At 43.8% G+C, this 24,387-nt stretch overlaps 1 protein-coding gene and 1 non-coding gene across 2 annotated transcripts in view; both read left to right on the forward strand.

The window, feature by feature from the left end:
• The first annotated feature begins 2,969 nt into the window (after positions 1-2,969).
• ACOT9 (acyl-CoA thioesterase 9) overlaps positions 2,970-24,387 on the forward strand; it is a 36,338-nt gene continuing 14,920 nt past the window's right edge. Inside the window, exons 1-6 of the mRNA XM_065421439.1 lie at positions 2,970-3,021; positions 6,146-6,237; positions 11,272-11,298; positions 16,073-16,118; positions 19,201-19,371; positions 19,464-19,501. Of these exons, the coding sequence (XP_065277511.1) occupies positions 3,008-3,021; positions 6,146-6,237; positions 11,272-11,298; positions 16,073-16,118; positions 19,201-19,371; positions 19,464-19,501 (388 nt within the window). The 5' untranslated portion in view covers positions 2,970-3,007. The remainder of the gene's footprint in view (positions 3,022-6,145; positions 6,238-11,271; positions 11,299-16,072; positions 16,119-19,200; positions 19,372-19,463; positions 19,502-24,387) is intronic.
• TRNAT-UGU (transfer RNA threonine (anticodon UGU)) lies at positions 24,262-24,334 on the forward strand. Its single transcript has one exon. It is a non-coding gene; the product is annotated as a tRNA-Thr (tRNA).

The following is a 24,387-nucleotide window of genomic DNA, read 5'->3' on the forward strand; positions in this document are numbered from 1 at the left end:
GGCGGTGCCGCTAGCGGGGAGCAGCCGTGGCCCCCGCCCCTCCTGCCCAAGCTGCAGCAGATGCATGCGGGCAGAGGCCCCCATGCGCCCCCAGCTCCCCCCTTGCCACGCTCGGGCTCTGCGGCTCCCGGGCATGTGAGCCGCCGCTGGGGCGCGGGGCCCTGAGCCTGCTCCAGGAGGGGCAGCGGTGGCGGCTCACACTCCCAGGAGCCGCAGAGCCTAAGCGCGGCAAGGGGGACTCCGGGGGGGCACACGGGGGCCTCTGCCCACATGCATCTGCTGCAGGAGCCCCCAGAAGGCAGCTCCTCCCTGCCGAGCTGCTGCAGCGGCCCAAGCCCGGCAAAGCCAGTGAGTGGACTCGGGGTGGGGGCTGCCAGGGTGGGGTGGGGTGGGGAGGGCTCACGGGAGGACTGTGCACCCTCCAGGGGAGTTCAGGGGGCGGGGAGGAGGGAACCTGGTCTGGGGAGCAGTCCCTGGGCACAGCTGGCCCCTGGGCAGGGTGGCCCCTGGGGTCTATAAAGGCTCATTGGGATTTGCCCCTCAATGAACCGATGTGCGGGGGGGAGGGCGCAAGGTGGAAGTTTCGCCTAGGGCGCAAAATATCCTTGCACCGGCCCTGCTCAGAAGGTTCTACAACCCTGCCTGAGTCTTAAATAAAACAAAAGGGGGAGGTGCGCGTGGGAAGCAAGCAGTTGGAAGGACAGGGCGGTTACAAATCAGCCAGAAAGAAGCAGATTGCATGGGAATTCTACCAAGAATGGCTGTGGGGACCAAGAAAAATAAACCAGATGTGAAACGCCTGAACTTGAAGGCAGGGCCGGCTCCAGGGTTTTGGCCGCCCCAAGCAGCCAAACAAAAACAAAACAAAACAAAAAAGCCACGATCGCGATCTGCGGCGGCAATTTGGCGGGAGGTCCTTCGCTCCGAGCAGGAGTGAGGGGCCGTCCGCCGAATTGCCGCTGAACAGCTGGACGTGCCGCCCCTCTCCGATGTGGCCACCCCAAGCACCTGCTTGGTAAGCTGGTGCCTGGAGCCGGCCCTGCTTGAAGGACTGAAGAAGCTGGTCCCTGGATCAGAGGATATGGTGCCTTTTCTGAACAGTGACCTGTTACTGCTTTCCCTGGGGTCAGATGACAAAACAAACAAAACCCCTTGATGAGCTCCAAGTAAAAGAAGCCAATTTTTAACAGAAGGCAAGAATGAATCCCCCACTCCACACACACCTGCTTTGCTCCCCTCAGTTTCATTTATCCTATCTGACGCTCCATGCACCAGATGTCACTAGGTCTGCTCAGTTTAAATGACTGAAGCAAGATGCAATGCAAGCATCCACCTTAGCTATTTCTCAACAGGAAGGTTTGGCCAGCTTGAAGAAAACACAATTTACAGAGAACCCAGGATAGACGGACGCTAACAATTTATTCAAAACACATATGGATGTGTAGCCACGCACAGGCACATACAGAATCTGCACTAACCAGTCAGGATTTCTGGCTCTCCCACCACCTCCCATTTGTCATGAGGGGCCATATGTTTTCACACTTGGCACCCAGTTCTGTATAGCTACATTGTACTCATGACTGCAGAATAGGTTCAGGGGTGGCTATTAGCCAAAAGATGGCCAGAGACGTAACCCTACGCTCTAGGCATCCTTAAACTTCCAACTGCTGGAAGGTGGGAGTGGACAACAGCAGATGGATTGCTTGATAATTGCCCTGTTCTGTTCATTCCCTCTGAAGCACATAAGAACATAAGAATGTTCTGCCGACAGTGCTGGGCTGGATGGACCCTTGGTCTGACCCAGTATGGTCATTCTTATGTTCTCTCCTGCCATCCATCTCCAGCCTCTGACAAACAGAGGCTAGGGACACCATTCCTTACCCATCCTGGCCATAGGTGCCAACTCCGTGGGTGCTCTGGGGCTGGAGCACCCACGGGGAAAAATTGGTGGGTGCGGAGCACCCACCGGCAGCTCCCCGAACCACCCTCCCCGCTCCAGCTTACCTCCGCCTCGTCCCCTGAGCGGGCTGTTGCGTCCTATTTCTCCCCCCTCCCTCCCAGCGCTTGCGCCGTGAAACAGGTGTTTCGCGCAAGCCTGGGAGGGAGGGGGGAGGAATGCGCTGCGTTTGGGGAAGAGGCGGGGATTTGGGGAGGGATCCAATGGGGCAGGGAGGGGACGGAGTAGGGGCCGTTGGGGGGGGGGGGGCGAGCACCCACCGGTGCCAACAAAAGTTGGCGCCTGTGATCCTGGTTAATAGCCATTAATGGACTTAACCTCCAAGAATTTATCTAGTTCTCTTTTAAACCCTGTTATAGTCCTAGCCTTCACAAGCTCCTCAGGCAAGGAGTTCCACAGGTTGACTGTGCGCTGTGTGAAGGACTTCCTTTCATTTATTTTAAACCTGCTGCCCATTATTTTCATTTTGTGGCCCCTAGTTATATTATGGGAACAAGTAAATAACTTTCCCACCTGGCACCAGCTGCTGCTACACACCATGCTAGGCTAGAGGGACCACTGGTCTAACTCAGTACGGCCCTTCCGCTGTTGCTAGCCCCAGATGAGCTCGTTAAGTGCGTGCTGAAGCACAGAGGGCGGGAGGATGCAGGGCTCACTGGAGGCAGGCTCTGTTTGTAGGAGCAGGGTTAACAATGACACCAAGGCAGGGCACGGCGAGCTGGGGGAGGATGCAGGTGCCAGCCGGGGCAGAGCCTTCGAGGCACAGGAGAGGAGTCTGAAGGGCACGTGCAGGGAAACCGGCGGCCAGCGCAGAGCTCAGCGCGTGCCGCGCGCGCGGCAGCCAGGCACAGCGCACCAGAGGCCAGGGCACAGCGTCGGGCGGGATGGACGGAACCACGTAGGCACGGAGGGGTGGGGGGCAGACGGAAGGAAGCATAGATAGAAAAAAGGATTCGGCGGCTCTCTGCGCCGGGGCGTTGCTGCGTGTCTATGGTGCTGGAGGACTGAGTTCTCGCCGCGGGGCGGCGGTTCTCGGCGCTCGGGGGCAAGATGCTGGCGCTCAGGTGAGTGTCCGGGCCGGGGGACGAGCTGCTCCAGGGCCACAGGCCGCTGCCCGGGGCTCGGCAGGGGACCGAGCGCGGCCGGTGCCCCCAGGGCAGCCATGGGCCGGGCGGAGCCGTTGTGCCGCCTGGGGAGCAGCAGCCGCTCGCTGGCCCCTGGGTGCCCGTAGGGAGCCCCCGGGTTCCGCTCTGTTTTGTGGGGCACCGTCGGCCCGTTCGCGGCGCTGGCGCCGGAGTCCCCCGAGGGCCGGAGGCGGGTAGCGGGACTGCCCAGGGAGCCGCCTTTGCCTGCGCACTGGCCCGATTCGGGCGCGCTCCTGCGCCCGCCTGGTGGTGCCGTGTCTGGCCCTGTGCGGGGGGCGGTCACTGGTCTCCGGTCCCCAGGGCTCGCGCCTGCCCGACGCTGCTTCCTGTGAAAAAATCACGAAGTAAATTTCATCCCCCCCCAACTTGTAAGTTCCAGATGCAACATTATCGTCGGCTCCGCTGCCAGGGCTGCACGGATAGGCTGTCAAAATCCCAGCCACGCACTAACGAGCTTCACTCTGTAGATGGGCACTATCCGGTTAAAATACACAGACCTGATTCTTGCACTGTGATTCGGCAGCGTTTTACAGATAACTACACAGTGTGCAAGGCAGTGAAGAATCAGGCTACATAGATATTAAATTAGCTGCTTTACAAATCATTCATTAAATAATTCAGCTTGAAAAATCCATTTTTTTGCCATTAATGCTAATTGCTTTTTTTTTTTGCATTTCACTCATCTTAGATAATGAAAATTGAAGAGTTGTACTGTCGTTTTCAGTATTTAACTTAATTTTGCGGTACTGGACTATCATAAAGCTGTACTACTTGAGTTGAAAACACTGTAGAGGAATGTTTAAATCCAAGCAAACTGTTTGAACTGAAATGCAAACAAACCAAACAGGCAGATTTTGAACCCTTTTCTAGTAATGCTTGGGGCTAAATTCTGCCCTAATTTATACCCTGTGCAACTCTATTGATGCCAATGGGCTGAGCCTGTACAGAGTGTCAGTGAGGCCAGAATATGGTCTTAAATGTTAAAACATTTTTTCCTCCTAAAGTACTTGCCATTGTATTTTAAAATCCTATGGGAATGTGAACTGAGTTAAGCAACATATCACCTGGGGGCTCTGCTAATAAAAGTGTCTGTTGGAGTCAAAGGCTGTGTCTGCAGTAGGGGATGTTAAAATAAAGTTTCCACCATTACCACTGCGGCAATTCCTAGTGCAGATGAGATTTAGTGCAGTGGTCCCCAACCCTTTTATGTCTTGCCCCCCCCCTTACCCATGTCCATGCCCCCTGGGAGCTTGGTTGGGAGCTGGGGCCACGGTTGTGGCCAGGGGCTGAGGCTGGGGCTGCAGCCTGGCTGGGAGCCAGGGGCCAAGGCTGGGGCATCAACTGGGGCCAGCAGCCGGGGCAGTGGCTGGGTGCAGAGCTGCAGCCAGGACCCGGGGCCACAGCTGGGGGTTGGGCCGGAAAAGAGCTGGGGGCAGAGTGGAACTGGGTGGTGCTCCCTCCGCCCCCCCCCCCCCCGGAGGGCACGCTCCACAGTTTGGGGACCATTGTTCTAGTGTTTTTACTGTCCTGTTAGTTAAATCAGCTGGAGAGGTGCAGGGTCCATAGTGGTGTGGCGATACATGATCTTTATGTAGACAGCCCTCCCCTATTATACATGCTGAAGACCTACCCGTTTTTGAGGTGAACCCTCTGGCCATTTCTGCAGGAGGTTGAGGGACAGGCAAACCCTGTGCCTTGACAGGACAATATGGGGGATTGCTGTGAAAATTTTACCAGACAGAACAAGGAGTAATGGTCTTAAGTGGCAGTGGGGGAGGTTCAGGTTGGATATTAGGGAAAACTTTTTCACTAGGAGGGTGGTGAAGCACTGGAACGGGTTACATAGGGAGGTGGTGGAATCTTCTTCCTTAGAAGTTTTTAAGGTCAGGCTTGACGAAGCCCTGGCTGGGATGATTTAGTTGGGGATTGGTCCTGCTTTGAGCAGGGCATTGGACTTGATGACCTCCTGAGGTTCCTTCCAACCCTGATATTCTCTGATTTTTTAGGGACTATCTGGCCTATTGAGATTAATATGGGGAACATGCAAATACAAATCAATAACAGTGTATCTTATCAGAAAAAGCAATGTTGCTTCGTTGAACAAACTATGAAACTTGAAGTCAGGACTCAAAAAATCTAGCAACTTTGGTGCTGACTCAGTATGTAACCTTAAGGAAGTCATTTAAGCCCAGATCCTCAAAGGTATTTAGACTCCTAACTTCAGTTGATTTCAGTGCTGAGCATCCACCCTAATGTTAAGGAACTTGCACTCTGTGAGACAGTGACCTGAAATGACATAGCTTTTTCACTAATATCAATAAGCCTCCTTTGTTGTTTGTTTTACTTTTCCAAATTAAAACTAGCGTCTTACTGCAATAAAACAAAACCTTTATTTCAGTGAATTTTACATTTTCCCTATTAATGTTACCTTAAATGATTTAAACTCATGTTCACTTTAGTAAAAACATTAGGTACGTCCAAGAATCCCAAAATGATTTAGAAGTGTTGCTATACCTATTTTACAAATGGATAAATTGAGGCACAGAAACCTTAAGGCCCAGATCCACCAAGGTATGTAGGCTCCTAACTTCCAACTGCAGTCTCCGCTGACCAAGCCCCTTTAAGGTGCCTCAGATTGGGAACCTAAACTCATGAGGCACTTCTGAAAATCTTGGCCACTGTTTATATGCTTCATTGACAACTTCTTCCAAACAATGTTATGAAAAATTCAACAGTTCTTTCTGTGGGGAAACAACATACCTGATTTGGCTTTACTTTTCCCCCCTGCTCCTCAAAATATTTTTACCATACAAGTAATGCAAACTTGTCTCTTTTACTAATTCTCGGCACATGTCAATTTGCAATTTAGCCAACTCCACCTATAATATGTTTAAACTATTGCGTTGCTTCTGAAAAAAAACTTCTATGAAAATGATTACTTCTATGAAAATGATTAAATGAGTCTCTGAAGTAGTGTGTACCTTTCTCATTTGTTTTCACTGCAGTAATTTTGAATGATGCTTAATTCCTTTCATGTCTACAGATGGTGTACTGTAAGGAAGGCTCCTTCACTTCTGGCTAGGGCACTGACATCCATGACTAATGGCTTCCAGTCTCCTCCAGACATGTTTGAAGGTAATATAACTGGTTGAATTTTGGAAGATCATGTCATTTGGAAGGATCATGTCATTCTTTCCTTTATACTGTTGGGTGAAAAGCACTGTCCTTATCAGTTACTAAGCTTAACTAGTTTAACGCTTTAATAGTAAAATGTTAGGACAATATATTACCACCTTAATCAAGCATAAAGCATAAGTAAAGTAGATAGAGAAGGATAATGTAATGATAAGTTAGCCTACCTATGCCCCAGGGCTAGGTATTTCTGGCATCTGGTCCAATCTGGTATAAGTCCTGCATTGCTCCACCTCCCGTTGTTAAACACACATTCTTTATACCTTGTCCTGTAACATTGCATGGGCACAAATTATTTAAACTACCTAATCTGCAAACATTCCATTCTAAATATGTTTTCTAATATAGTTTTAGCAGAATAAATAAAAAAGTAACAGGTACCTCCTTAGCTATCTTTTATTTAACCATTGCTTTCATGTGTTCATTATTTCTTTCAACTGTTGTTTTATTGTTACATATCTTTTTGTTATGGCCTTGTAGTTGCTGACTAGTTCTGTCCAGTCAGTGTTTATCCTTCCTAATCTGTCTTGCTTGTATCTATCTAGAAAAAATACACATTGTCTGTTTCACTTTTCCCAGTTATCTACACAGACCAAGAATCCACTGTAGATAGGATGCAAACCAGCTTTCTGATTTCTTTACAACCTTTGAAAGCTATGTCAACAACACACAGAGAAAGCAGAAAAGTTCCCTTTTTACATTTTCTTATAACAATATCTACTTCTCTAACATTAAATACAGTATTAAATACAGTTCATTGTACTTTTCGTTCTAATACTCTCATGCAACTCCCATTAAGGAGTGACATGGATGTATTGTAAAGAGCATATCCCTTAGTGTAGTTCATATTATTTAAGACATAGTTTCTGACAGTTTCTTTTATGTAAAATTCTTGCACATGTGTTGAACTAATGGTAAAGCTGTGTGAATGCAGCATACAAGTTCAGGGTATCAGCATGGTCCTTTTTGCCTGGAAAAGTGGAAAGCTCATGTCTGTTTTTTGGGAAGACACCTTTCCTTTTTCCCTGAGGATGCGTTCTGGATGGACACAAAAACTAACAGCAATTTTTTTTTAAGTACATCAGAAGCAGGAAGCCTGTCAAACAATCAGTGGGGTCACTGGATGATTGAGATGCTGAAGGAGCATTCAAGTAAGACAAGGCCATTGTGGAGAAGCTAAAGACTTCTTTGCATCTGTCTTCACTGCAAATAATATGAGGGAGATTCCCACATCTCAGCCATTCTTTTTAGATGATTTATCTGAGGACCTGTCCTAGATTGAAGTGTCAGTAGAGGAGGTTTAGGAACAAATTGATAAATTAAACTGTAATAAGTCACCAGGACCAGATGGTATTCACCTAAGTTCTGAAGGAACTCTAATATGAAACTGCAGAGCTACTAACTGTGCAATGTAACCTATCTGTAAACTCAGCCTCTGTACCAGACAACTGGAGGATAGCTAATGTAATGCTCATTTTTAAAAAAAAGGCTCAAGAGGCAATCCTGGCAATTACAGGCCAGTAAACCTAACTTCAGTACCAGGAATATTGGTTGAAACAGTAGTAAAGAACACAATTATCAGACACCTAGATGAACACGATAAGTTGGCAAAGAGTCAACACAGTTTTTGTAAAGGGAAATCGTGCCTCCCCAATCTATTAGAATTCTTTGAGGATGACAACAAGCATGTAGACAAAGATGATCTGTGGATATAGTGTACTTGGACTTTTAGAAAGCCTTTGGTAAGGTCCCTTATCAAAGGCTCTTAAGCAAACTAGGCAGTCATGGGATAAGAGGGAGAGTCCTCTGATGGATCAGTAACTGGTTAAAAGATAGGAAACAAAGGTTAGGAATAAATGGTCAGTTTTCATGGTGGAGAGAGGTAAACGATCTTTACTGAGACCAGTGCTGTTCAGCATATTTCTAAATGATCTGGAAAAAGGGGTAAACAGTGAGGTGGAAAAGTTTGCAGACAATACAAAGTTACTCAAAATAGTTAAGTCCAAAGCTGACTGTGAAGAGTTAAAAAGGGATCTCACAAAGCTGGGTGATTGGGCATATGTGTGATTCAAAAGCTTGTCTCTCTCACCAACAGAAGTTGTCCAATAAAAGTTATTACCTCACCCACCTTGGGCAAAAAAAATGGCAGATGAAATTCAATGTTGATAAATCCAAAGTAATGCACATTGGAAAACATAATTCCAACTATACGTACAAAATCATAGAAGATTAAGGTCGGAAGAGACATCAGGAGGTCATCTAGTCCAACCCCCTGCTCAAAGCAGGACCAACTCCAACTACATCATCCAGGGCTTTGTCAAGCCAGGCCTTAAAAACCTCTAAGGAAGGAGACTCCACCACCTCCCTAGGTAACCCATTCCAGTGCTTCACCACCCTCCTAGAGAAATAGTTTTTCCTAATATCCAACCTAGATCTCCCCCACTGCAACTTGAGACCACTGCTCCTTGTTCTGTCATCTGCCACCACTGGGAACAGCCGAGATCCATCGTCTTTGGAACCCCCCTTCAGGTTGTTGAAGGCTGCTATCAAATCCCCCCTCACTCTTCTTTTCTGCAGACTAAATAAGCCCAGTTCCCTCAGCCTCTCCTCATAAGTCATGTGCCCCAGCCCTCTAATAATTTCCGTTGCTCTCTGCTTGACTCTCTCCAATTTGTCCTCATCCTTTCTGTGGCGGGGGGGGGGGGGGGGGAAACTGGATGCAATACTCCAGATGTGGCCTCACCAGTGCCGAATAGAGGGGAATAATCACTTCCCTCAATCTGCTGGCAATGCTCCTACTAATGCAGCCAAATATGCCGTTACCCTTCTTGGCAACAAGGGCACACTGTTGACTCATCCAACTTCTCATCCACTGTAATCCCCAGGTCATTTTCTGCAGAACTGCCGCTAAGCCAGTCAGTCCCCATCCTGTAGCGGTGAATGGGATTCTTCCTTCCTAAGTGCAGGACTCTGCACTTGTCCTTGTTGAACCTCATTAGATTTCTTTTGGCCCAATCCTCCAATTTGTCTAGGAGTCTTAATTAACTGTTTGACTCCAAGATCTCTTGCTTGTGTGCTTGTGGCTAGTTCTCTGAAAGGATCTGCTCAATGTGCAGCGGCAGTAAAAAAAAAAAAAAAGCTAACAATATTAGAAACCATTAGGAAAGAGAGAGGTGATAAGAAAATATCATAATGCCACTATATAAATCAATGGGATGCCCACACCTTGAACACTGTGTGCAGTTCTGGTTGCTCCATCTAAAAAAAAGACATGTTGGAATTGGAAAAATACAGAGAAGGGCAACAAAAATGATTAAGGATTAAGCTTCCATATGAAGAGAGGTTAAAAAGACTGGGACTGTTCAATTTAGAAAAGAGACAACGAAAGGGGGATATGATAGAGGTCTATAAAATCATGAACGATGTGGAGAAAGTGAATAAGGAAGTGTTATTATCCCTTCACATAACAAGAATCCAGGGTCACCCAATGAAATCAATAGCAGGTTTAAAACAAACAAAAGTAAATATGTCTTCACATAATGCACAGTCAACTTGTGGAATTTGTTTCCAGTGGATATGGTGAAGGCCAAAAGTGTAACTGGATTAAAAAAAGAATTAGATACGCTCAAGGAGGATAGATACATCAGTGGTTATTAGCCAAGATGGTTAGGGACACAACCCCATGCTCTGGTGTCCGTAAACTTCTGACTGCTAGAAGCTGGGAGTGGACAACGGGATGGATCACTTGATACATTGCCCAGTTCTCTTCACGCCCTCTGAAGCATCTGGCACTGGCCATTGTTGGAAGACAGGATACTGGGCCAGATGGATCATTGGTCTGACCCAATATGGCCATTCTTATTTTTTAACATGTACATTAAAATAGAACAAAGGGACTGAAATGGGACACAAATAATTCCTCTGAGATTCTGCTAGTGTCTGATACTATCTAATCCTTCAGTCATTCTCTAAATAGAAACTCTCATTTGTACTAATGACTGGGTTACTTATTGTGATTTACTGAATGTTGGAGATTTGTGTTAGTAAATGAGCAAACACATAATTGAGAGGTGCGGAGGAGGGGAAGAAAAGCAAGCATACTGCATGTGGTATTTAATGAAAATTGTACTTGGTTCATTTATTGTGATTGTAATTTTAGATTTAGCTATAACAGTACCAGCTAGTAATACAGTACAGTACATTTTTGTAAAAGCTTCTAGGGGCACTCTGTTATTGGTTATTTACTGAGAAATGGGGAGCAATTGATGGTTTGTATATTATAACACTTACTGCTTAGTGAGGTTCTACTCTAAACCTGTAACTTTATTTGCCTGTAAAAACACCATGCAAACTTCCATTGCTATATATAAATAACTTGTCCTTCTTTCATTCCCATTCACTATATTAATCTATTTTTCCAAGCTGTCTCCTAAGTGCTGGATGCTCACCCCAACTTGTTTTTCCATACCACCGACCTCCATTCAAATCCCTTCTGTAAAAAAAAAAAAAAAAGCTCACTTCTTCTATATCCTCACAAGAGGTGAACCAAACAACCCTTTAAAGATCATCCTCCCCACCTCTGCAACTCTCCAAAAAAATACTCCATGTTATTCCTTCCTCTGACCTCCTTATTGCATCCTTTCTTCCCCATTTACAACTGTTGAGGCCCTGATCCTTGGGGCTGCTCACATGTGTCAAGTTAAGCATGTGCATAAATGTTTGCAGGATCACGGTGATAGATTGTAAGCTCTTCCGGGCAGGAAGGGATATTGTCATTACTGGTGCTTAACAAAAATTAATATTAAAATTAACCATGTAACTGAATGAAGACAAGTTGCCTACAATTAGATACTAAAGTGCATGTGCAAAGTGGAATTTGGAGGGGAAAAATAACCAGACAACCTGTGACTAGAAGTATACTCTTTTCCTTGTTTTATGGTGGTATTGATTATCTAACTTGTTTTTTCCACTCCACAGGACACTTACCCATTCATGTGAATAATGGTGTGTGGTGGTAATCCGCATGCATTTTAATATTTGCAGAACTGCTTCAAGCCTATCTTGCTACTATCTAACTTTACTTGAGGATTCATGAAAAACAAAAACTAATATTTTTCTCTGTCAACTTTCACAAGTCATCCCTGTGGTCATTAAAACTGTTAACTGTGACATGTGAATGGTTCCAATCTTATTGGTAGAAATATTGTCACAGGTCATATATACAATGTGCTGATTGATATAAGGTCATGCTAGATCACTTGCATTTTTAAAAAATCTGCAGGTAATAAAACCATTTATATTTTAAGGCACAAATCCTGCAGTTCTTATACATGTAAATCTCTCATAGGCAAAATTCTTACTTATGTCAAAGTAGAGATTGCAGGATTTGGCCCAAAAAGTATAAACAGAAGTATACTCAGGAAAGCCCCTGGAATAAGTTTTTTTTCCAATTTAGGTGCCTGAAGTCACGCTCCAATATCCATATTTAGGAATTTAAGCAGCCTGACTTTTGAAAAGTTTTGAGTGCCTGTATCTTCCAATGAAATCAATAGGAATTGTAACCGATTAATACTCTTGAAAACTCAGGCTATTTATTTAGGTCCCTATATATGGATTTAGCAGCCTAACTTTAAGGACTCAAGTTTGAAAATCTTTGATTTGGTATTTGAAGCAATGTTGATAATTTAAAGAGATGCCACATACCAACTCTAGTCTGCTTTTGTTGAAAGACCCAAGCCAACATTTTCAAAGTTGGCTGCCTAAAGTTAGACTCCTAAAGCCTCAGTTAGACATCGAAATAAAAACTTTGATTTTCAGATGTGCTGAGTACCTGCAACTCCCACTGAAATCAATAGCAAGGTCGGCTTAAAAAATGATGGCGCAATATGGCGCTTTGTTTGGGGAATACTGCTGTGTAACTTACTTGAAACTAATGGCAAGCTTACTCTCACTCTTAATGGAAATTAGATGTCAGTGCATCCAGTAAATACTGTTAACAGCCTCAGCCTCTGATTACCTTCACATTCTCTAGGGCAGTGTTTCTTAACCTTTTTGATTCCAGGGACCGGCTTGCTGTCTTCCTAAACTTTCTGACCTTGTCTACACTACAGGTTACTTCAGTATAACTTACGGTGTTCTGGGGTGTGAATAATCCACACACCTGAGCAACATAAATTATCCCAAACTAAGCACTGATGTAGACAGAACTATATTGGTGGGAGAGTTCTCTGTGCTGATAGAAAACTATTTTCAGTACTCTGGTCTTCAAAGAGCCCATTTCTTGTACATTGTGCAAAAGTCTCTACATGCACTGAAACATTGGGGTTTGTTTTCCTAGCTGTCAGCTGTCTCTGAGGCTACTTTAAATTTCCATCTGTTCAAATTGGAAGAAAACTGTATCTTGATACCATCCCTTGTAGAGCCACCTCAGCTTTCACTTTCATTGCTATTTACAATATTCTCTCTTGACCTGAGGAACTCATAGTATTTTTATTTATACTAAACAGCTTTAGTGATTTTTTTTTTTTTTTTTTTTTTTTAAGTTAGAAAACCTTTTCTGGTTTGAGTGAATACTGTTACAATGGAGCTGTAACAAAGAGTTTGAAATTGATGCAGCATCACTTTATTAGTACGCTATAGCAGGGATGCTCAAACTTTTGTATAGTGTGGGCCACATGGTCATACGGATTGACTCATAGCAGTGGTTCCCAAACTTTAACAACCTGTGAACCCCTTTCACTAAAATGTCAAGTCTCACGAAGCCCTCCTAAAAATGAATATTTCCAGGGATTTTCTCCTTTACCTGAGTATAAATTATAAAAGCAGTGATCTTGGAAATATAAAATTTGTTTTTATGACATGCTTATTGCACACTATTTATTATTAATTATTATTTATCATTACAGTATTTTTATTACATTATGAAAACGGCAACACTCTTCCAAGATCTCACCTTCATAGCTTGTATTGCTTAGAATAAGCCTGTTATAAGACAAGGCTCCTATATTTCATCAAGGAGTATAAGATGTGAAACAGCATGAAGGTATTTAAGAAGCCAACTCAAAGAGTTCCTGCTACACAAGCATTCAGGTCTTGAGCAGTCCAGGCAAACAACGCACATTACAAGAAAGCTTAAACTTGTTCTTTGTAATAATTTTAAAAACAATACTAGCTGCCTATTTATTTTAAAAACAGCAAAAAATATCCACCTCCCTTTCCATTTCTTATAAGAAGTCTTGAAGTTTAAATCTCCTCAGCGTGATAGCTATGCTTGCTTTGATCTGCGTAGCTCTTGGAAGTCCAGGGGCTCCGGGCCGCTGGCCCCGTGCTGCCCGGAGTTCCTATGGACAGCTCTGTCCGCCATTAGGGAATTTTTTCCCAAGAACCCCCGTAACATTTCGTGAACCCCCTCCCATTCGTGATCTCATAACATTTCTGTCACAAATAAAGCAATTGCTTTCATGGATGGTTTACTAATATTTTATACAGTTAAGCGATTAGAGTGTGTAATAAAACAAAATAGTAAATCAAGTATGGAAGTTTAGGGAGCGTTATCTCTAATTGGGGGAGGGATAGCTCAGTGGTTTGAGCATTGGCCTGCTAAACCCAGGGTTGTGAGTTCAATCCTTGAGGGGGCCACTTGGGGATCTGGGGCAAAAATCAGTACTTGGTCCTGCTAGTGAAGGCAGGGGGCTGGACTCGATGACCTTTCAAGGTCCCTTCCAGTTCTAGGAGATGGGATATCTCCATTAATTAAAATTAAAAAAAATTAATTGCTTGAAAGCCTGTTAAATGAAGAAGGGAGTAGATGAATAATAGAATTTACTCACTAAACAAATTCTGAAGTACTGTTTGGTTTTAAATCTGTAAATTGGAATGGATTTGGTTTGCTCACATTTTAATAATATTCATTATGCACATTTTCCTTTTACATTTTGTGTAATCACAATGAAAGTACTAAATCTTCTACCCTACAAACACTTGTGTGTTTTAAATCTGTGAATAGTTGCACAAAAGTGAATGGGACTACTTGCACATGTAAATCTTTGCAAGATTGGGGATTAAGTCATTAATAGTTTATTGCCTCACTCTCTTTACAATTAGAAATGGCTACAACTTTCTCTTCAAATCAAGATACAGAAATTCTGGGTGAAAACATTTATTTTTCTTTCACTTTGCACGATAGTACAAAAATGGTTGTAGATGCTGTGATGGGGTTCATTCTAATGCTGCTTTGCTCTAATGGATATTAGGGCAAGTTCACTGCTGGTTCCATGAGTGGAATTTAATTGACTTCAGTGAGTAGCTCTTCTTATATAAATAGGCCACTGATGAGGCTTAATTTAATTTAGTTAATTTTTAAGCGTTTCTTTTGGTTAAGGTTTATTGGTGTAAAATTAGTCATGGAATTTTTCTTAATCCAAAATATACTTTTGATAATTGTTAATACAAATAGCTTGAGTGTTCAGTCTGGAATGTGCAAAGCAAGACTATGTGTAATGATTTTAATTTGCCTTGTATAAAAAATGTGAAGGATCAGCTGCTGTGATATCAGTGGCTGAATCTGTGTCTTGCTTTTGTTCTTTATATAACTGTTCCCTGATATGTCCTTAATTCTGTCTTCATAATTTAAAATCCTCTCTCTCTTCCTGCTAAAAATCTTGATAAGGAGGCAAGTTTGCCCTGCTTGTGTAAACTGCTTCATGTCATTGTCTGTCTGAAATTTATCAACTGTTGCTGGATGAGTTCAGGCACTGAACACACCGTGCATATACCAAACTAGAACTCACAGAGTAGAGTCCCTAGATTTGAGTAGACCTAGCATCAACTTGGCAGTCCCAAATGAGAAAAGAGCAGAACCATTAATCTGCCTCTTCACCCCAAATTTAAAGAAATCTCACATCCTTGCACAGATGCTAGAGCTGTTTCATTGGTGCAGGCAATGGTAGAAGTACTATTGACTGCCTACCTGTAAGCCAGGAATAGGCAACCTTTGGCACGCGGCCCGCCAGGGTAAGCACCCTGGTGGGCTGGGCCGGTTTGTTTACCTGCCGCGTCCACAGGTTCGGCCGATCGCGGCTCCCACTGGCCGCAGTTTGCCGTCCCAGGCCAATGTAGGCTGCGGGAAGCAGCGGCCAGCATATCCGTTGGCCACACCGCGGCCCTGGTGTAAACCCAGCTAAGAGCTGCATTTCTACATCAAGGGAGACGAGTCCCTGCTTGCGAAAGCCAGTATACTGACCCTGCCCGTCCTTGTTTGGAAATTATTGATTAAAAAAGAGAAATTTTCCTTTTTTCCTCAGCTGCACTGTTCCCTTTTGGGTTTGTCTTGCCTCTTGTCAGTCTGTGAATTAGCCAGGATTTGTTTGTGTTTAGGCTGAAATGGCCCCATATTCTAATTCCCCAGGTTGATATTGATCTGCCATATTTTTTCAATTATTCAAAAAGCTAACAACTTTTGTATTTGCATTAGTAAATTTTCTGAAGGCATTTTCTGTTGGTCGTTGCTGTACACAACTGGTTACAGAATCATGTTACTAAGATAAAAAGAATCCAGGTTAATTACATTATTAAACTGTGGAGAGTCTTGTTAACTCATCTCAAGATCATGATATACCTACTAAAACCAGCAGTGAATTTGGCCAACAATATCTAGTTTTCAAGCCACTGTTTGCATGACTTTGCTTGATCTTCCTGTTCTTGGGATGAAGATTGCACCTTTTAGCACCAGGCAACTTCACATTTGTCACTTGACTGATTTGCTTTGATTTTGTTTCAGTGCGAAGCAGATTGAGTGCTATAGTGGGAGCTTCTACCAACTGGAGGTACAGTGTACATGAATGTATTTTTCTTTCATTTTTGATACCCTTGAGAGAGCTCACTTTCACAGCAATGGAGGTTAACAGCATTATACTGCTAACCTGTGGGAAAACACCTGGCTAACGCTGGAAGAAACAATGAAAACTAAAGGCTTTTGAATTCTGAATTAGTGGCTAAAGTTTGAGGTGGCAGCTCGTGTAGACATGCCCGAGCTAGCTTTGGGACCAGAACAGCAAAGCTACAGCAGTGCATGCTTAAGTGCTGGCTTGCTGTGTAAATAATTACCCAGGGCTCTGGGCAGGCTTGTACAGCCCACTCTGAAGCACATGCCATCTCATCTTCACTGCTCTGGTACCATACTAGCCAGATTAAGCTAGCTAAGGTATGGTTATGTGAGCTGCAATTATACCCATTGATTGCAGTGTAGATATGCCCTAAGTTTGTTGTAATGACATTTTAGTTCATGAATCTTTTGTGGAAATCAGTGCCATTTTACATTACAAGATCCGTCTATCTTGTTTGTACGTGTAGGGTTTATAGTATTTTCGAGATTATGAACACGCTCTTCTTACCCAATGAACTGCAAAAATTGAGAGACCATTTACATCAACTCTATTGTGCTGTTGTGTGTATAAAATTATTAAATATATTTATATAATCTAGATTACGGATATGATTCAACATGTCGAAGTCTATAGAAACACATTGACATCAATGGGAGTTGGATCGGGTCTTAAGATTCTTGTATGTCTAACTTTAGGGCTGCATGTACTGGACCATAGAACACATGCAAGATTCTCCTCTACTTAATGGCTGTTTGTATCAATTTTGCTGATGTGAAAAGTCTACACGTGGCTTTTATAATGAGTGATACAGAGGGTTGGACCATTTTGGAGGAAACCTGTTATAGTATTAGATGATTGTGCTTGATCCTATGTTTAGCTAATTCAGATACACAAGATTTCCTTTTTGTGAATGTTTGTCACCTAGCAGTCGATACATGGATGGAGTATTTGTATAATATTTTAAGAGTAGTACTGCAGCATTTAAAAATATTGATGGTTTTGAGGAATATTATTTCCTTATAATATACTATAGAGAGGATAACCCCTAATATTTACATCTATGTATATGAAAGTGTGAATTTTTCTAAAACTTTTAGGGGTGAAAGCCTGGCTTCCTTGAAGGCAATAGGAGTTTTGCCATTGACTTCAAAGGAGACTTTAATATGTCTATTAAAAGTGCAATGTAGGAGTAGGGTGGAGAATAGAATATAATTGGATCTCATTGTTCAATTCCTACAGGTTTATGGACTGTTGAATTTGCACCTGTGACTATCAATTTCATTTAGACCTCTCCTTTAAAATTTTGCATCTTCCCTGAAATGTTTCACTGTTAGTCCAACCTAGAGATAAATCCACAGAAACTAAAGAATAGAGCATCTTCACTTAGCAGTCTGGTGTATTTCGTGTCTGTACAGCTGTCTAACTTAGAATGTAGACCCTTTGGAGTAGGAACTGTAACTTCTTATGTGCTCTGTGAACTCTGATATGCACTAGAGCTGGTCAAAAAATAAATAACATTTCACAATATTTTTAAAGCAGTGAAAGTTTTTATTTCACTCAAAATATTCTGTGAAAATTTTGGTTTCTTTGATTAAACATTTTAATCCTTTTAATATTTTTGAAAACATTTCAAAATAGGTTTTGGTGAGGGAAAAAGCTCTCTCTCTCTCTCTCTCTCCCTCCCCTCCTCCCCCTTTCTTTCCACTGGAAAACAGGGGTAGAGAGAGTCCAATTGTTTGAAAAAGTGTGGGGTTTTGCATTTGAAATGGCATTTTTCAGTCAAAAAACCCCACCCCCAAACTTTTGTTAGAAACTTGGGACCAACTCTGCTATGCACAATGGCGCATAGTACTGTATTATAACATGCACAAAGGATCAAGCTGCACATATGTGAATGGTATAGATCCATTTTGTGGCATAGATCCATTGTGAGAATTAAAAAAAAATAGTTTGATGTGCCTGGTTCAAGAAACAGGTTAGTGTTTTAGAGAATATCTTTAGCATTATATTGAACTCTCGTAGGTTTAACAGATTTAATACCCATTTGTTATATAGATTTAGTATTGACTTTAGAAGAGTTATAAAATATATGCTTTCTAAAGTTAGGTTGCACTTTTAAGAGGAGGGAACTTCTGAGGCTCATGTAAGGAGTGAAGTTTAGAGCAAGAGTTTTACTTGCCATCTGCATCTCTGCAGGGAAGTAAGGTGGGATGAGGTGTCTCCTTATTCCCCTGTACAGGCTACTTGCCTCATGGATGACTGTTGTGGGGAGAGCACCCTCTGCAGGAGCAGTGTGCCTTTTTCTGCATAGATGGATTGGGGAATGGATAGATTTGGTTTTCACCTTCCATCAATGTTCTGGCCAGCACAGGTGAGCTGGTATGGCAGGGAAAGTAAACTGCTGTTGGCGTAGAACATTGGCAGGTTACTTTTCTCCTGGAACAAAGTGCTGGTGGGGGGTAGGGAGAAGAACTGAGGAGGGAATAGCAACGGAGTCATGGTTCCCTCTCTGGTCTCCTTACTGAAGGCAGATTGTAAAGTGATAATCTGGACCTAGTAAATTTAACAGATTTTTTATGTTGGAAGAGTTGGGCTATAGTAAATGTGAGCCATAAGAATCTGTACAAAAATCATTAGGTTAAATTATGTTTCCTTGAAATCAAGTGTTCTTTAAAGCAGTGCAGGTTGTTGTTTTTTTTAACAGCTTTGCATCATTCAGGATTGGACATACATTTTTATTTAATTATTTAACTCTCTTGTAGAAAGTACGCTACTTTATTTGATAAAACCATCACATCCTGTTCATTAAGAGTTTGCACATAGTTTACTTGCTTTTAACATTTCTGATTGTGATGTGTTGTACGTCTCTATTCCTCTCATGACGTGTGATCCCTGGTATAATATATACTTTTTTCTCACTGCTGCTGTTTTGTTTGTTTAAACGTTGATCTACAGCATGGCATATTTTGGGGAGAGTTGCATCCTGTATTCTGCTGATGTTCTCAATTTCTTTTCTTCCCAGTGACCATGTGCAAGCAATGCATGAAAGAAAAGACCTACATATTCTATTGGCCAAACAGCAGGAAGACTTGCCACCTAGGAAAATGAGTGATAGCTACATAGAGGTTATTTTACCTCTAGGAAGTCAACCTGAATTAAGAGAAAAATATCTGAATGTACATAATAGTGTGAGGTAACAAGGCAATCATTTTATGCATATGGAAAAATAAAAATTGCTTATCTACTGTTAATGTAGTAGTTGAATTCTCATTATTTATGTCCTAGGTTTGGAAGAATTCTTGAAGATCTTGACAGCTTAGGAGGTATGTAACTATACCTATGTTTAATGCAAATCTACTGTTACTGTATTAGAACAAGAGATAGCAAATGTATGTTTGAAGATGTAGCTATTGTATTGTTTGGAATGAATTACTTCAGAACAATATACAGTAAAAGCTTTGTTATCCGGCATGTTGGGAGAGTTGGGGGTGCTGGTAATTAAAAAATTCTTGTTAAATAAGAGGGAGGGAGTTTGGGTGTGGGAGGGGGTTGGGGCGCGGGAGAGGGTGCAGGGCGCAGGCTCTCAGAGGGAGTTTGGGTGCGGGAGGGGACTCGGTGTAGGGGGTTGGGGCACGGGAGGGGGTGCGGAGTGCCGGATCCAGGCGGTGCTCACCTCGGGTGGCTCCCCACAAGCGGTGACATGTCCCTGCTGCTCCTAGGCATAGGCGCGGCTAGGCGGCTCTGTGCACTGCTGGTGCTGCCCCTGCAGCTCCCATTGGCTGGCCAGTGTTCAGGGTGGAGCGGAGGCAGTGCGAAGAGCTGCCTAGCTGCGTCTTTGCCTAGGAGCAGCAGGGACATGTCACCCACTCCCGTGCCCCTGCCCTGAGCCCCCTCCCTCATCCAGACTCCCTCCCAGAGCCCACGCCCCACATCCCCCCTGCACTTCAAACCCCTTGTGGCCGTTCCTCCACCTAGGAGCAGCAGGGACATATCGCTGCTTCTGTGGAGCCATGCGGAGCCAGGTAGGGAGCCTGCCGACCCCACGCCAACTGGGCTATAAACCGCACTTTCAATGAAGATCAGAAATGCCGGCTTATAGAGCTTTCTGGTTGGTAAAGTGTCGGATAACACAGCTTTGATTGTAGTATACTGATGTGTTCTGTCTGTGAGGATGTGCTACAACCTCCAGAAGAAAAATCTAATACAGTTGGAAGAGAGGAAAATGGGGTAAGGAGTAGCCAGAGGCAGAATGGCTCAGCTGCTTGCCTATGCCAAATTTAAAGAGTAGCATGCAGGTAAATGTTCCTAAAAGAGGTTTGTTTTAGATGGAATAGGAAGCTATGAAGAAAAATGCTCTTGGGAAAGGGCTGTCTGTTTTTTTCCCCCCCTCAGTGTCAGGAGTTGGTTGGAAGTCATCCCACGGGTTCCACAGTTTAGCCTGGTGTGTTTGAAATAACAGGAGCCACTGATGGGAATACCAGAGGGGATGAGAATCAGGAAAGCATGGAATCACAGACTAAGGAGTGATCAGCCATGTCAACTGGAATAGGGACTTCTTATTGGATTTGGAGCTTGCCAAGAGAATGTGCGGCAGCTTCATCAGCAAAGCGCAGAGCCTTCAGACCACCATCAGATCTGGTCAGAGAGCAGTCGTCTGTGATTTGTGATGCTGTCTGTCTTTGGCCGTGACCCCAAGTTGGATCCTGTTGTTGACCCCCGGTGTGCTGGCTAGTTTCATATTAACCCTGGCTTATTCAAAATTGGTTCAAAAAGGCCCATGAGTGGTGTGGCAAATCAAAGCCACAGACATGTGTCAGGTCAGTTATAAGAGACTGGTTTCTGATGTCAGCTGCAGACTATTTTTCATGCCACTTCAACATCAGAGAAATCTAGGCAGGGCAAGTGGGTCCACAACGGGTTCCTTGAGAGCAAACATGCTCTTGAGTGGTTGAAGCGGTGTGTATATAGTGGTGTCTGGTTTGTCCTGATCTTCTCAACCATTCTGTCTGTAGCAGCCTGATGATGTATGCGTGGAGAAGTCATGTTGCTTAATGTGGGGAGCTGGTGTTGTCGAATCTTCCCAGCTACGATGTGCATGGTTGAGTGTAGTTATGTGTCAGCCGACTTGATGTGAGACAAATGGAGCCAGAGTGGAGCACTGTATTCTGCTGCAGAATAATAGAGGGCTAAACCAAATATCGGAGAGTTTGAGCATTTGCTCCTCAGGAAGTGCTGGCCTAGAATTTGTCTAGAAGGTTGTAATGCGTCGTCACCATAGCAGTTTTCCTCAGGTGATTAAGATATGTGACCTACTTATCGAAGGTTACTCTGAGAAAAACTGGTGGGGTTTGTGTTTCAAATGATGTCCGTTGAGAAAGATATTCAGTTTTTGGGCTGCTCTGGCATTGTAAAGATCGGAGCAGCAGGGAGATCTGAGATGATGAGTGTGACGGGGTTGGTCACAGAGACTCCCTTCGGACGGTCACCTGATGTGCTGAGATTACCTCTGAGCCTGTTTTCCTGCCATCTTGGGACTCCAGAACCCTTTCTTGTTGAGCCAGATACGCTAACTTGCTGCAACACTGACCCAGGGTCTGAACCAGACCCACAAAGCTGCAGACTTAACTGAAAACAGCTCAGCAAGTACTCCTGTCTCCAGCATCCAGACACCCAGCTCCCAAGGGGATCCAAACTCCAAATAAATCCGTTTTACTCTGTATAAAGCTTATACAGGGTAAACTCATAAATTGTCCGCCCTCTATAACACTGATAGAGAGGTATGCACAGCTGTTTGCTCCCCCGGTATTAATCACTTACTCTGGGTTAATTAATAAACAAAAGTGATTTTATTAAGTATAAAAAAGAGGATTTAAGTGGTTTCAAGTAATAACAGATAGAACAAAGTAAGTTACCAAGCAAAATAAAACAAAACGCACGAGTCTAAGCCTAATACATTAAGAACCTGTTTACAAGTAAAATCTCACCCTCAGAGTTGTTCCAATAAGTTCCTTTCACAGACTAGACTCCTTCCTAGTCTAGGACCATTCCTTTCTCCTGGTACAGCCCTTGTCAGTCCCAGCTCAGGTGATAACTAGGGGATTTCTCATGACTGGCAGCCCCCTTTGTTCTGTTCCACTCCCCTTTATAGCTTTGGCACAAGGCGGGAATCCTTTGTCTCTCTCTGGGTTCCCACCCCTCCTTCTAAATGGAAAAGCACCAGGTTTAAGATGGACTCCAGTTCAGGTGACATGATCACTGTAAGACCTCCTTCATTACCTAGTAGCTGGAAGACACTACATAGGAAGGCTTGCAGGTAAACAAACCCATTCACAGTTCATTGATTCTGAAGCACCCTTAATGGCTTCCACTTAACATGTTTACATCAGTAACACAAGTTTATATCTAAGGCCTTGGCTACACTTGCAAGTTACAGCGCTGTAAAGCCTCTCCCAGCGCTGTAACTCACTCCCCGTCCACACTGGCAGGGCACTTACAGCGCTGTATCTCCCTGGGTACACCGCTGCAGGTACTCCACCTCCCCGAGAGGAATAACAGCTGCAGCGGAGTGGCTAAGACTCACGGGTGTGAGTGTAAACGGCTTGCAGCGCTGTACTAATCACCTTGTCAAGTGGCCAATCCTCTCCATTGTTGTGACCGGCTGCAGGAATGCGGAAGTGCCGGTTTCAAAGCTCGTACCACAGAGAAAAGTAAACAGATTGCAGCTTGCTTTGAGTGAGTGAATGAATGAGCAGGGGGCCGGGAGTTCGGAACTTGCAAAATAGAGAGATGACATGCTCCAAAAAGCACTCTCTCTCCCCCCACACTCCCTGTCACAATCCACCCCACGCCCCCCGTTTTGAAAAGCACGTTGCAGCCACATGAATGCTGGGATAGCTGCCCATAATGCACCACTCCCAACACAGCTGCAAATGTTACAAGTGTGGCCACACCACTGCGCTGGCAGCTGTCAGTGTGGACAGACTGCAGCGCTTTTCCCTACTCAGCTGCACGAAGACAGGTTTACCTTACAGCACTGTACAGCTGCAAGTGTAGCCAAGGCCTTATTCTCCTAACTTCAGACATAGAAATAATACAGGCAAACAAATGGGATGAACACATGCAGTAGATTATAAGCTTTGTAATGATACCTTACAAGAGACCTTTTGCATGAAGCATATTCCAGTTACATTATATTCACACTCATTAGCATATTTCCTAAAACATATGGAGTGCAACATCACAATGAGAATTAAGAAGAAGCTTTGTACCTTTTCTGTTAATACAAGAACAAGAGAATACCCCCAAAAACTGAATTGCAATACATTTAAAATTGATAAAAGGAAATACTTTTTACACAATACATAATTTTTACACAATACATAATTAATCAGTGGAACTCACTGCCACTAGATGTCATTGAATACAAGAGCTTAGTAGGATTAAATAAATAATTAGACTTTTATAGGAAGAAAATCTACAGTTACATTGGGCAGGAAATAAAATTAGAAGAGAGAGTCCCTTATGTTTCAAGGCATAAACTAACCACTAACTGCCTGGAGGTAGGAAAAAAATTCTCCCAGGGGCAGGTAATGGAGGTCCCTTTATAGGTGTTTTATACTTTCCATTGAACTATCCTGTCCAGAAGAATGGCCAGTACCAGGATTGGATGGCTCACTGGTCTGATTTGATATGGCAGTTCCTGGGTTCTGGAGAGATTAATGAAAGCGAATAAGAGGTGTTTTTCTGAGTCGGATGCTTGAGTTATGAGGGACAGTGTGCAGGGTGGAAAAGGAAGGAGGCAGGGTACAGAAATTCATATTAAACTGGATGTTTTTCTCTCTTAAAAACAGCAGGAGGTAGAGTAGTTTTGTCTGAGGAGAAAGTTGAAAAGTGGGAAGAGGGGTGTCAGTAGAAATTGTCTAGTGTGGAGAAGTAAGAGTTGTTTGGCATGGGAGTGAGACCACATATATAACAGTCCCTGAACTTTCTGTAGAGGCATTAGGTGGTGCTGAGAGCAGGAGAGGAAGTCTTTCAATCAGACTTTTCATTTACAAATCAGCATTGAAACAGTAACAGGGGACCTGGCTCTGTAGCTCAGGGGTTAGACCATTGGTCTTGTAAACCAGGGGCTGCAAGTTCAATTCTTGCTGGGGCCTGCATAGAAGTTTCTGCCTTGGGCTGTCATCTCATCGCTTGTCAGCCAGAACTA

The sequence above is a fragment of the Emys orbicularis genome, chromosome 1 (genome assembly GCF_028017835.1).
Source record: "Emys orbicularis isolate rEmyOrb1 chromosome 1, rEmyOrb1.hap1, whole genome shotgun sequence".
Taxonomy (NCBI): domain Eukaryota; kingdom Metazoa; phylum Chordata; order Testudines; family Emydidae; genus Emys; species Emys orbicularis.